The sequence below is a fragment of the Nyctibius grandis genome, chromosome 7 (genome assembly GCF_013368605.1).
Source record: "Nyctibius grandis isolate bNycGra1 chromosome 7, bNycGra1.pri, whole genome shotgun sequence".
In the NCBI taxonomy this organism is placed as follows: Eukaryota; Metazoa; Chordata; class Aves; order Nyctibiiformes; family Nyctibiidae; genus Nyctibius; species Nyctibius grandis.
This window is the reverse complement of record NC_090664.1, coordinates 2,941,636-2,953,846: the sequence shown is the minus strand read 5'-3', so window position 1 is coordinate 2,953,846 and position 12,211 is coordinate 2,941,636. Positions and strand designations below refer to the sequence as shown.

General features: G+C 42.1%; 1 protein-coding gene across 3 annotated transcripts in view; it reads right to left on the bottom strand.

Annotated features, from left to right (window-relative positions):
* ELMO1 (engulfment and cell motility 1) overlaps nucleotides 1-12,211 on the bottom strand; it is a 319,175-nt gene that overhangs the window by 104,580 nt on the left and 202,384 nt on the right. For all 3 annotated transcript variants that reach the window (XM_068404555.1, XM_068404554.1, XM_068404556.1), the window contains one exon: nucleotides 2,640-2,776. In XM_068404555.1, coding sequence (XP_068260656.1) covers nucleotides 2,640-2,776 — 137 coding nt within the window. The remainder of the gene's footprint in view (nucleotides 1-2,639; nucleotides 2,777-12,211) is intronic.

Sequence of the window (12,211 nt, the reverse complement as noted above, 5' to 3'; positions counted from 1 at the left end):
CCTCCTACAGCCCCTCAATGTACATGCTATTGTGATTAATCAAAAGTTTAAAAGTAAACAAAAAACTCCTCTTCTTCAATGATGGTTAAAGATCAAAGCAAATGGATTAGCTTTTTAGCAGAATCTCCAGGTCTCAAGAGCTACCACCCAATATACTGACAGTGTTCAATTTTGTTTTGGAGATTTTGGGGGAGGAAGGGAAGAAGGAAGAACATGAACGATCCCATCAGCCAGTTGGGTAGTAAACCGTAGCAAAGTCGTGTTTCATACATTATCATTACAATCAAGTTACTGAAACGTAGTAACACAAAGAGAGGAGAAAAGGTTTTTTCTTCGTGGCTACTAAGCTACTGCATCATGTGAGGTCTGCTTTCTTCCCCTTCACTCCTGGAAAGTAGGGGCTGAATGCTCGAATGCTCCCTGGGTCCACACGGCCTTTGCTGCCAAGTTTTCCAAAGTGACTGCACAGAAACGGGTACCCTGAGCACATAGGGAAGATGCAGAAAGAATACTAACACGCTGTTATCACCAAAGCCTCTTGCCAGGTAAGATTAAAACCGGTGGTGTTTAGTTTGGTAAAGCCATCAGCGCTGGCAGCTGCCACCCACCAACCAGATGGGTAAACCTTGGATACCACTATATAACGTATCATCCCCCACAAATCCAGAAGTGCTTCACAAGCCCACACAACAACACAGTTGGCTTCACTCGCAGATCCCTTTAGACATTTATCAGCTGAGTAATACACATCACCACTACATGTCATTTGAAGCAGATAAGAGCACAAAAATCTCCTTATGACTAAAAGAAAGGATTTAGATAAGCAGAATGTAATTACGGAACTGTTGAAAACGAGAGTCGCAAGAATTTAGTATTCCCTCCCCTTTACAAAAACAGTTACAAAATCAAGAGTGATTTTCGCAGGCAGAGATCCTGGGTTCATCTCTCATGCACCACAGTGCCAACATCAGAGAGAAACCCTGGCAGTATGATGGTGAATGTTTCAGATTTGCCCCATGGAGTTAAGAACCGCCTGTGTCTTCAATGACACATGCAGCAGGACCTACTGCCTGCCTTGCTGAACCTGAAAGACCTGCTGGGTGAAGTCACAGGATTTTCAGTAATAGAAAATACCAGCAGTAAACTAGTCAGATCAGAGAAGAAACTACCTGATCTTCCATGAAGCTCCACAGTAATGCCTAATACTGAAAAGTAAATTTCTTTGTTTTCTTTTTAGGGTGATCTGGGCTGTTGCCAGACACAGGACCGTTCTTTTCCTGAATCCCCTAGGATTACTAATAATATTCCAACTCAAGTTGTGGGAAATTATGTACACAAATCCTTCTTCCACTGAGACATAAGGTCTGTAGGTAATAGGCAGCTGTTAATACATTTATTTAAAACAACCACGTATTATGAAGCGGTCTTAAAGAAGTTGTTGCTTTTTACACTCTTGATTTTAGGTTTCTGTACTGTTCAGTGAATTATCTTGTTATTGCTCCCTCTGTGCTCCTGGACCATTAGGTGAGAGAAGCGTGTCAGAAATTCCATGCAAGAACAAGCCTCTAGGTCATCTAGCTACAACAGCACGCATTCTGGACTTCTCTCCTTTGCCACGGCTCTGGTACTGCTGCCAACTATCTTACCTAAAAGAACTCAACAAAGGTTATTCCACACCGTGTCCTAAGGATTCACCTTCACTCTGCAGTAGAAAATAGACATTTAGACCACTTCAATAACAGACAGTTCCAATTAGAAGTTAGGCATGATCATTCTCACTAGCTCTCACATAACGTTTGAGTCTGGTGACTTCAGAGCACTTGTATGTGCATGCTGAAACGCTGCAGCAGTCTCACTTTTCAATCTCAACCAACGGCTCTGTAACCAACATCTCTTAGGGAAAGGCTCAAGATCCAGTCAAAGGATCCCAACAACGATAAGGATGCCAGCTGGCCACAAAAGCACAAGTTTGTCATTCTTACAAAATGCCAGATACTGTTCAGCCTCATGGTAAATTACACAGTTGAAATAGGATGTCTAGGGACCATTAAGACAGACAGCCTTGTTCTCCATAGCTTTGCTGAGGGTCAGGAGATTGGCTGAAACTCCCAGAATTCTGTCTTACAACAAAAAAGGTGCAACACTGAGAAGTTTTTTGGTTGGATTTTTGTTTGGTTGTTTGGGTTTCTTTGTTTTAGCGGGCTAAACTGCACAGCACTTTGTGAGGATTGTGTCCACTCTTGAATATTTTATCACTTTAGTGCTCACATGAAATGAAAGGGATGCACAGAATTACCACTGCAGTACTCTCTTTGCATTATTTACAACCTTGGAGGCTGCAGCACTTCAGCATAATATTGCTAACATAAAAAGGCCAAATTTCCCCTCAAGCCACGTTTTTAGTTTCACAGTCTGCAGTGTAACATGACTGAAAAAGGTCCATGAACCTCCTTTACACCTCCCATCCCCTACCCCCACTTTCTAAATGCTGGCGCTCTGGTGTGCAAAGAATCCAAACAGATAAAACTCCACAGCATTCAGCAGAACGGGGATTAGTAAATCCCTGTGCCTCTAGGGAAGAATACATGGCCTTGTTTCACCGTCCTGTATAGTTATTCCCACCCCACCCTTTTTCTTGCCTTGTTAAAGTCCTCTGAAGTTGCCCTCATTTCCTTCCATGTCTTGTTCAAGAGCTGAATGCAGATACAGAAGAACTCCTCAAACGATCTGTCATGGGTGAAGAACATGGGATGGAAATCGTTGCAGGTCTCACTGGCTAAAAACAGAAAAACAAGGGGGGGTGGAATAAAACATGTACAGGCAGGAGCTTCAATAAATAAACATAAAATACAACACGGTAATTGAGAGGAAACCCAGCTGTAGTAGCAAAGGATGTCAAAACATCATCCTGAGAAGCCGGCCTTGGTCTACAGTCTTAAAGACAACGAAACACAGTAGAGAGCCTGCCTGCAGGAGACCAACAGCAAGACAAGGAGGAAGCAACTACCTGGTTTTGCCTGAATAGTCTCTCAACGGGCATTTTGTTTGTGCCAAGTTTTGTTGTTCAGGCTGGGACAGACAGACACAGGGAAGAAGCACATGTCTCCTCATCAGAACAACAGCCTTCCCCCCTGCTAACAGCATGTACCAAATTGCCTGCTGAGAACCAAACACCAAACCCCACCAGTCACAAACTAGTATCAGATCAATGTACACACTGAAATGGGAAGCTCTGCTGACATAGCAGATGATCTACCGTATTGTACATGGATATACCACAGAGGTAAGCAGAGAAGTCTAGACAGACAGAGAGATGAGAATGTAACTGATTAAATTTGTTCTTTGAAAATAACTGGAAACAAAAAGAAATGGATCTTCTGTCATCTGTCCCTTATCTGAGACAGAAGGGGAAAAAACCCCCAACCTCAAACTTCCTTTTTTTTAGTCAAATACTGGCTTTAAGGGAGATAAAGATAATACTATAATGATGATCCCAAAAAAGAAAAGTACAGTTTGGCAAGACTGCTATGAATCTCCTTGAGTGAAGAATGGATTTTCAAAAACTATGGGCTGAAGCAATGCTGACCTCTGGGCACATCTGAGCGACCCAGGAACAGAAGGGGCTTTAACCAAGGACCAAAAAGGATCCTTAAACCCTGCCATGACTTGCTGGGCAACTTCAGTAGGTTGCATATTTATGTTCTTAAGAAACTAACAAAAAAAGTCAAGTCAACTAAGCCTTTCTTCATATACCCAGTGCTCAAATCTCTCAGCTTTGGCTTTCACGTCTGCATGAGTGCTCCTTTGGACTTTTTCAGAAGTCACTCACGTGCCTGAACAGCAGCGTCTTCCCTTACTTCAGGACCAAACAGCCACTGCTCAGGCAAGCTTCCTCCTCTGCAAGAACGGCAGAATTATCGAGCATTGCGATAAATCACCCTTCTCCTGAGGCTGGATCACTGTCTGACATCTGCTTTCTCGCAGTGGAACTGGACACATTAGAATTAAGACTCTTTGCAGGAGAATGTGAATGGCTCAGGCAGGCTGACTCCTTGCATCAGCTGCAAACACTTGGTCCTGGTACCTCTTCTAGCTGCAAAACTGTTTAGTTACCTCTGTTTCACCAGTAGCTCTGCCATAGGAACATGAGTTGTGCTTAGAATCACTTGAACCCTCAAAGAAAAAGGGCTTCTGATATTTCACAACGTGCAGTATTCCAATTATAAAGCAAAACTCCAAAGCTTAATTGTAAATTTGAAGCCTAATTTTAACATCAGATTGACTAAGATCTAATCAATTCCTCAGCTACGTAGCAAGGGTGAGAGTTAATTTTGGAGCACAGGTTTCATTCTAATCAAGTAAACTCCATTTACTTCAAAGGACGCGCAGTCAAGGGGGAATTAGTCAAAGCAGAGACCTATATTTATGAGGCACGACTCAATCGTTTTAGAAGAATAAAATGCCTCAGGCATGATTTTCAGAGCACCTTCAGCTTCCATTCATTCCACTGAAGCTGCAAGGGCTCAGCACTTCCAGTAATCAGACCTTCAGCCTGTAATGTCAGAGACACAACAGAACAGATTCTCAGAGGGCACTTGTCTTTAAGTCATGAAACACTATAATGATGAGAAGAAATAAAATAACACCAAGCAGAAGAATGCAGCCAGTACCTTCGCTGCATAAATCACAGCACGAAACAAGGCAATAACCCTCAACGCGCACTGGCCTTTCTGATCCTCCTCAGAGCCTGAGCTTATCACTGCTCCTGCTCATAAAAATCAATAAATCAAAATTAATGGAAAGGCTAGGGATTCTCAGAAACTTCATCGTCAGTTCTAACTCATGCTCATCATGATAATTAGCCCCAATCCCTATCTACTATGTTGACTGTTCTGCATGCAGAATCAGAGGTGCGACCTCCCCCCCGCCTTTCTTCTATAAGCAGGCAACATACTGTGTTTTATGCCTTTTCAGTCTGAAAATCAAAATGTAAAAATCACTGTTATTGATATAAATGGAGACAGACAGGCCTGTCAGAAAGCAGAATCAATGTCAAAGCACAAAACAAATCCTCAGAAAAATTCAAAACTAAATTATAAACAGCTTCTTTAAAACACTCCCACCAGCATCCAGACAGTAAAAAAAAATCCATACTTGACTTCAAAGGTAGCTTTTTGTATGTTTCCAAAATTCTACCCAAAATAATAAAATTCAATGGAGAAATCACAAATGAAGCACATCAGCGGTGCTTCCATTATAGCACATATACTGGCTGCAGCTCACGTCACGTCTACCTTCCACTCGAGTTATTTAAATATCTAATGAAAGACAACCCTTGTCCCAATACTTTCTTTCTGCTTTTGACAGGTGAGATGAGGATGAAGGAAAAGGCAATACTGTCTTACTAGTGGTTTCCAGATCAGAGTAAGACCAAGCCACAATCTGTGGTCTCACCTCACTCTCTCCAGCCCCAAGGCAGCATCTCCAGTATCAGAGCATTGCCTGTCTCTATGAAGTCAGCAAATTTAGAGGCTACTCAGTTTTATCAATTAAAAACTTGGATTTATTTTTTCACTAACTTGCAATTTGACTAGTTCTAAACTGAAACAGAGGTCCAGCGTTAGAATAATTTGGAGACCTTCTACATAAGAGCTGTGTGCAAAGTTCCTGCCCTTAAGCTCAGCACTCTCTAACCTTCATTTTCACGAGCAGGGACTAACCACATTTATAACCACATAAAAACAGACACACGACTGCAACGCAGGGACACAAATCATCGTGATTATTTAATAACATCATCAAGTTTTAATTACGCCTCTGTGAGATCACCTTCGAAAGGCAAGTCACAGATGCCTGGCCTACATAAATCGGGTGAAGATCTTGTTGATTCTCCTTTCTTGGCACTATTCTCAGAGCTGTAGATCAGTGTGCCACCTCTCAGGATTCACATAGTCCTTCAAGCTTCTAGCTGATCTATAGCTGTGACTTTGAGGAAGAAGCTTCCTCATCATAAATTGCACTGGCAAAAAAAAAAAGAGCTAATTTCTATCTGGGAGTTTATGCTGTTCTTTCAGCATATATTTTTAGCGTCTAACCAAAACAATTCTGTCCATCAGTTCATTTCCTAAATTACAACAAGACATTCAAGCATCCCAGACTGTTCGAGCGGTAAACAGATTTGATATGTTATGTTGTTCCTCTGATTAGTAGAAAACCACAGGAAAAAAAAAAAAACAAATTGAGAAAGAAGATGAGAGTTATACCTTTATTTTTTACTCCATCTCTAAACGCCTTTTTCCATGAGAAACATCATAATCAGGCCAAATTTCTTTTAGCTGTGTCAAAACCAGTTAGGCATTTGCATATTTGCATAAGCCTGTCTTGGAAGGGCACAGATGATGTTTCAATAACTGTTTGACTTGAAGTACAGTTGAGATTTAATTTTTGAAGTTGCTGTGGTGAACTGAATATAGACAATAGGGATTTCTGCACCCAAGACAGACTCTAGGAAAGGACAAGGGCAGCAGACCAGACACCAGGCTGGTGTGTCACCTCACTGTCCAAACCAGTATGAAAAAAGGGCCATCAGCTCAACAGAAGCTGGTTGATAGCTGGAAGTGCTGATTACACATAGCCAACTCTTCAAGGTGGAGGAAAGATGTAAATTATAACTAGTTTCCACTCAGAAAGGAGGGAAAAAAATGAATACAATTTTTTGATCTTAGAATTTATTTTGTGCAATACTTGGAAGTAACACAGGGATAACCCATCCCTCCCCCCCACAAGATACAACAGCAGACAGAGACACAGTAATACACCTCTCTAGGCAAGATACTGCCCTTGATCTTAAGAAACCTCTGCTTTTTTCCTGACTCTGCTAAACTGCTATGTTGATACTAGATCCTCATCCCCCACCATGTCTTTAAAATGGCATACGGTCATTCCGAACTCCCTTGGGAAGTTCTTGAATTTAATAAATGAAAAAGGTTGTACCGGTGTGAAAGCAAAATAATAAATAGCCGTATCTATCATGAAGACAAATGTTAGAAATTAGGAACCGCCCAACCCATTATTTTCAAAATCCATCCATGATGCTACAGGGGCGATGAGCTGAGGTGATTTAAACAGTCATTTCTCTGTAAATTGGACCGATCACATTGGGAATGCATATGAACGACAACTGACTAATCACAAATGAGCCACCTCATTCATGGATATCAGCCATGTACAATTGGTCTACAAAACACATCTAGAATAGATTTGATTAAGTAGATAATAAATAGAAGTGATAACGCTGCATATTCTCCAATATTTCAAAAGCAGGCAGACAGCTTAAATCAATCAAATTATTCAGTCAGCCACCCAAATGTGGTCACCTGGCATTAATGCTGTCACACATAAAGGGACAGACAGACACCTGTGGTGAGGCTAAGCCTCTGTGCTGGGGGTGGTATTAACAGATCCTGTGCACCCTGAAACTCATCAAGAAAAGCATCCTGAAATTGCATCAGCACAGTTTTGAGATGAGGGAAGCGGTGACGCAGAGCCCTGGGAAACTGGTTTGCAAAGTCCCAAGGAGAGAGGGGTTCAGAAACATCTCCCTGTCTGAAAGGTACCTGAGGTCCACGCGATCCAATCTTCAGAGAGATCTGTGTTTTCTGTTGCTGAGGTGCTGCTTAATTCTGGGCGAGTCATTCATCCCCTCCGTTGTTTTCCCCAGTTTCACAGAATGGAGATGATAATTGATCAGAGAGGAGAGTGGTGGAAAGATCCATTGCACTTTCTGAAGTGCAGCAAGATCCACAAATGAAGGGTGCAATATGGACCTTGGAAATATCATCTCCACTTGGCATGGTCTCCTCTGGGATTATTATTTGCCAATAACAGAAGACAACCAAAGACCAACTAATTCTCCCCAGCTCTCTCAGGAGAAGGAGCACTGTAATTTCTCCTTCTCCCTGAAGATGTGATACAGTAACAATAACTCCTGCCATGACCATTTTTATATACACAAGCAAAAATTCAGTAACGCATAGAGCATGTAAGAAAAAGTGCACCTAATACCGCAGAAATACAGTGATTGCCAAGTTATCCACACTGCTGATCCCTGTAGTCTACTGGCAATAATTTGAGAGAAAACCTTTGGCTACCTTTCTGGCACATGATAGGGAAACAGTGTAATTTAAGGCAAGGAAGGTCGCTAGTAATGGCAGTGCAGTAATGAAGCAGTAACATTGCTGCCAATCATGTACTTCTCTTTCCTAGGGAACAGTGCTGTTTAGAAGGCTCAACTGGTATTAGAACAAAAGCTGCTCGTCCTTTTTCCTTTGATCGAGAGAGTAAGATACAAGCAACTAAGCTTCAAGACACAGAAAAATAATGCACCAAAAGCTAAGCTGCATTTGTTAAATTCCAAATCTAGGTGAATTATGTGAGGGCTTTGCTTCACCTGCTTCGAAACAAAAAGGGGATAAGGAAGCACGCTGCACCACTGAATTGTGCAAGACGTGCCACTGGTTTCCCCAGGGGTGTGGGTGCATGTGTGCGTGTCTCAGAAATGTCATCCCAGACAAGGATATCAGGAGTGAATCCAAACCCAGAACTTCAGCACCGAAGTAGCATACACACAATCACTTGGGAAAGCAATGAGCTGATCATGTAAAGTGGTGCAAAAATGGCCCCTCTTTCACATGGTATGTAGCATTCCCAGAGCACCAAAATTACCCGGCAATACATGGCTACAAGAGACCTTCAACAACTTACCTTATCTAATCACATATTTAGTTGGAGTAGAAAGGATATGAAACTGCTAAACATGCAGCAAAACCACCAACTCAAACTCCTCATAAAGACATAAAGGAACATCATTTCTCCAAACCAACGAGAGTTCTCATTAGGGGAACTACAGAGGGAAACTAGAAGAAAAGTACACATAAAAGGCTTCCTACGGTCTGTAAGCTGCAATAACTTTCACGATGCAATGAAACACAAGGATTCCACAAAGCCTCAAGCCTGACGAGACAGGCAGGACTATGATTATGGCACATGCAGCCCCAAGCTCTTCACTTACCCAGATTTGCTTTGGAGGTGTCTGCTGCTGTGTCAGAAACACACCTCCCCTCCCCAAGACGTCAGTAAATAAAGGAGCCACTATTTAAAAATCTGCCTCTCTCATTGTCCCAAATAAAACTGGTGGAAGAAGAACCCTGACTATTGCAGAACAAGTCAATAAAGCCCCACACTCTTCACTACCAACAGATCCAGCAGTTCAGAGGTGGCATCTGTCCTATGTCCATAAGGAGGCAGCTGAACATCTGGGCAGAGTCACCCTGCCACATCCAGAGTTGATGATGAACTGAATGAAACCAATGAAGCCAGTAGTGTCTACACAAACAGGCTGCCTTTATAAAAATAACTCCTTTTGCAACTCTCAGTAAATATGGAGACTTCACTGCACCTTAGAACAGACCTGAAGACTGAACATCATGGTTTGGAAATGCAAACAGAAAGCCAAAGTGCAAAGAAAGGAGAGTTACTAGAAAGGCTCTTATATGCAACAAGAAAACCAAAAAAATATTACAAAGAGTCAGCATCATGCTGACAAGGGTTCCCCATCTCGTTCAAATGCAGCCTGTTTTTATTTGTGATAAAACAGGTGCCAGATATGAACAACTCCGAACTGCCTCTACAATGTGTCACAGCATACTGTTGGGTAAACAGGAAAGTACTTTGCTTCCCTCTTCACTCCTCCCAGTATAAAAAAGAAGCAGTGACCAACAACAATAAGAAAATGCAGTTTTAAAACATGATTGATAAATTGGAGTATCATTTTTCAGAGGTGAGGGAGCACTTCATTCGAATTAGTCATGTGCTTCGAGGAGAAAACTCCATGAGAGCAGAAATGGTATGGAAAAACAAGGGCTTGTATTTGTCCTATCAAAAAGGAATGTCTTTAGTGAAAAGAGACACAGATCTGCAATTATGCTCCAGCATGTTTACAGTATCTCTGAATACCAATATAAAAGAATGTTAACCAATTAATGTGATAAATTTGCTTAGGGACTATGAAGTGTTTTGGTCACTTCTAGCAAACATCTAGAATAAGAAGGGATCACACATATTAAGCAGAATCTACAAAAGCTTGTTTAACAAGTAGACATACTATCCAAAACCTCCCCACAATGATAACACTGCTGCTGTCAGGTTCCTGACACCTTGCAAAGCACACAAGGCAAAGATGGTTACATGAAAGCGCAAAAAAAAAAAAAACCCAACACGTTTAAAAAAGCATTTCTGACAATTTCTAAGCCCCCAGACTGTCTGTCTACTTGAAGTCCGACTGACACAGATAGTGGCACTGACAGAAGGCCAGCTAAGCTCAGATCTGTCAAGGGAAACACCTTATCACATCTGTTACACATTGATACCCTAGTCCCTTCCCTGTTGCATCCTTCTCCTAAGCCGTCAGAGAAACTAGCCTTAACCCTATCTCCAGACAGATCAGGAAGAATGACAGCAGCAATGGGGAAGGTGCATATTCTCAGCGTTTATAAAGAGCAGCATAAAGGCAGTCACTTACACTGTGTAACCACTCTTTTTAGCCCTACAAAACCCACTGGCAAAGCGTATTCCTAAATTCTATACTCTGGCACATTTTCTATCAACTGTTGCACCACTGCAGATGCAGAATATTGAGGGCTGGAGTCAGAAGTTCCCGGGTGCAGAAGAAGCGGGCACTTGCTCTGCCTTCGCTTGTGCATCTCCTTGATGTTTCCCACCCCGAGCAGCATACTGAGAGACTGCCTTTCACAGCAGGATTGCTGACTTGTCACTTCTTGCTCTGTTCTAGAGAGCACCAGCTTACTGCTTCTCCTCCTGAAGGGATTCTTGCTGAAAAGCACACTCTTACCTCTAATTACCCATTTCTTTATTAGGACATTACATAGACTGCATTACAGGTTACAGCTCGTGCCTCCCCAAAGACCTCCTGTGAGATACTTCATCAAGAATATCCTCTGGTTACCATTTGAAATACAGACCATGCTGTTTCGATTCACAAGAGAGAAGCTGTCACTGAAAATTAATTCTGCTTTAAATAGGCTGGCTAGGGCTCCATCTGTAAGCAAAACTTAACAGAGCCTATGAAAACCTGCAGGAAAAACACTGCAAACAGTAACCTGGGAAGTATACAGATTTTTTAGGTCCCCCCTTGCTACCTAAGCAGCTCCCCTTCCCCCTTCCCTCACATGGACCTCCTCATTAAAATCAAATGTTTAAAATTATAGTGCAAAGAAATTATGTGGCCATTGTGTAAGACAACTAGTAGATAAAACATTTTTTTTTTTTTGGTATTTGATCTTACAAGTGAGCAACAGCAGGAGAACTGCAAGGAAGAAAAACAAATGAGCAGATGGAGAGGCCAACTAACCAGCAGTCAAGCCAGGAAGGAAAAGCATCTTTTTCCTGGTACCAACTCATTCCCCTATTAGAAAAAAAAGGTTACAACTGAATTACCCACGCAGACCTGGCACAGACCAGCCACAAATCCTCCGTACTTACCATTAGAGGTGTCCCTATACGAGATGCCTCCTTTGGTGCACTTTTGTGACAGGCTGTTAGACTACCTTCAGTCACGGTGGGGGGTATGAGGCAGGCTGGCTGCCTGCTATATCTGCGTAATCAGTCATGCTAGCTCCTGAAGTGCAAAAGCTGGGAGGACAAATGACCAGTTATCTAGAAAGTGCGTAACACAACTAAACTTACGCTGTCTCCTCTGCCATCACCGAAAAGGCAACAGAACAAAAGCATTCCAAATTCAACCACTTGCTTTGAATCAATCCTGGATATACTCAAAATGCCAAAGGTGGTAACAGAATGAGACACAGGGCAAGATGACATCAGTATCAATAAAAAAAATGATTGCCTGTGATTAAGGTGAGGGCATTCACTGTATCACATCCTAGAGTGATGGCAGCTCATCTTTCATGTCAGATCTGGTTCTGAACTGGGTTGAAGCTACGTTGCTTGCTCAAGAACCAGGAGACACACGCCTACTGGCTCTCCTTGACTTCTTTGAAAAGACATGCAGTACCACCAGTACTACAGCTCCATTTAGGACAACTCACTTTAGCAATAACACCTCTCCTCCCTCCCCTTCTGTATCCCTACAAACTGTGTACCTCCTTTAAAATATGCGTATTTATACATATAT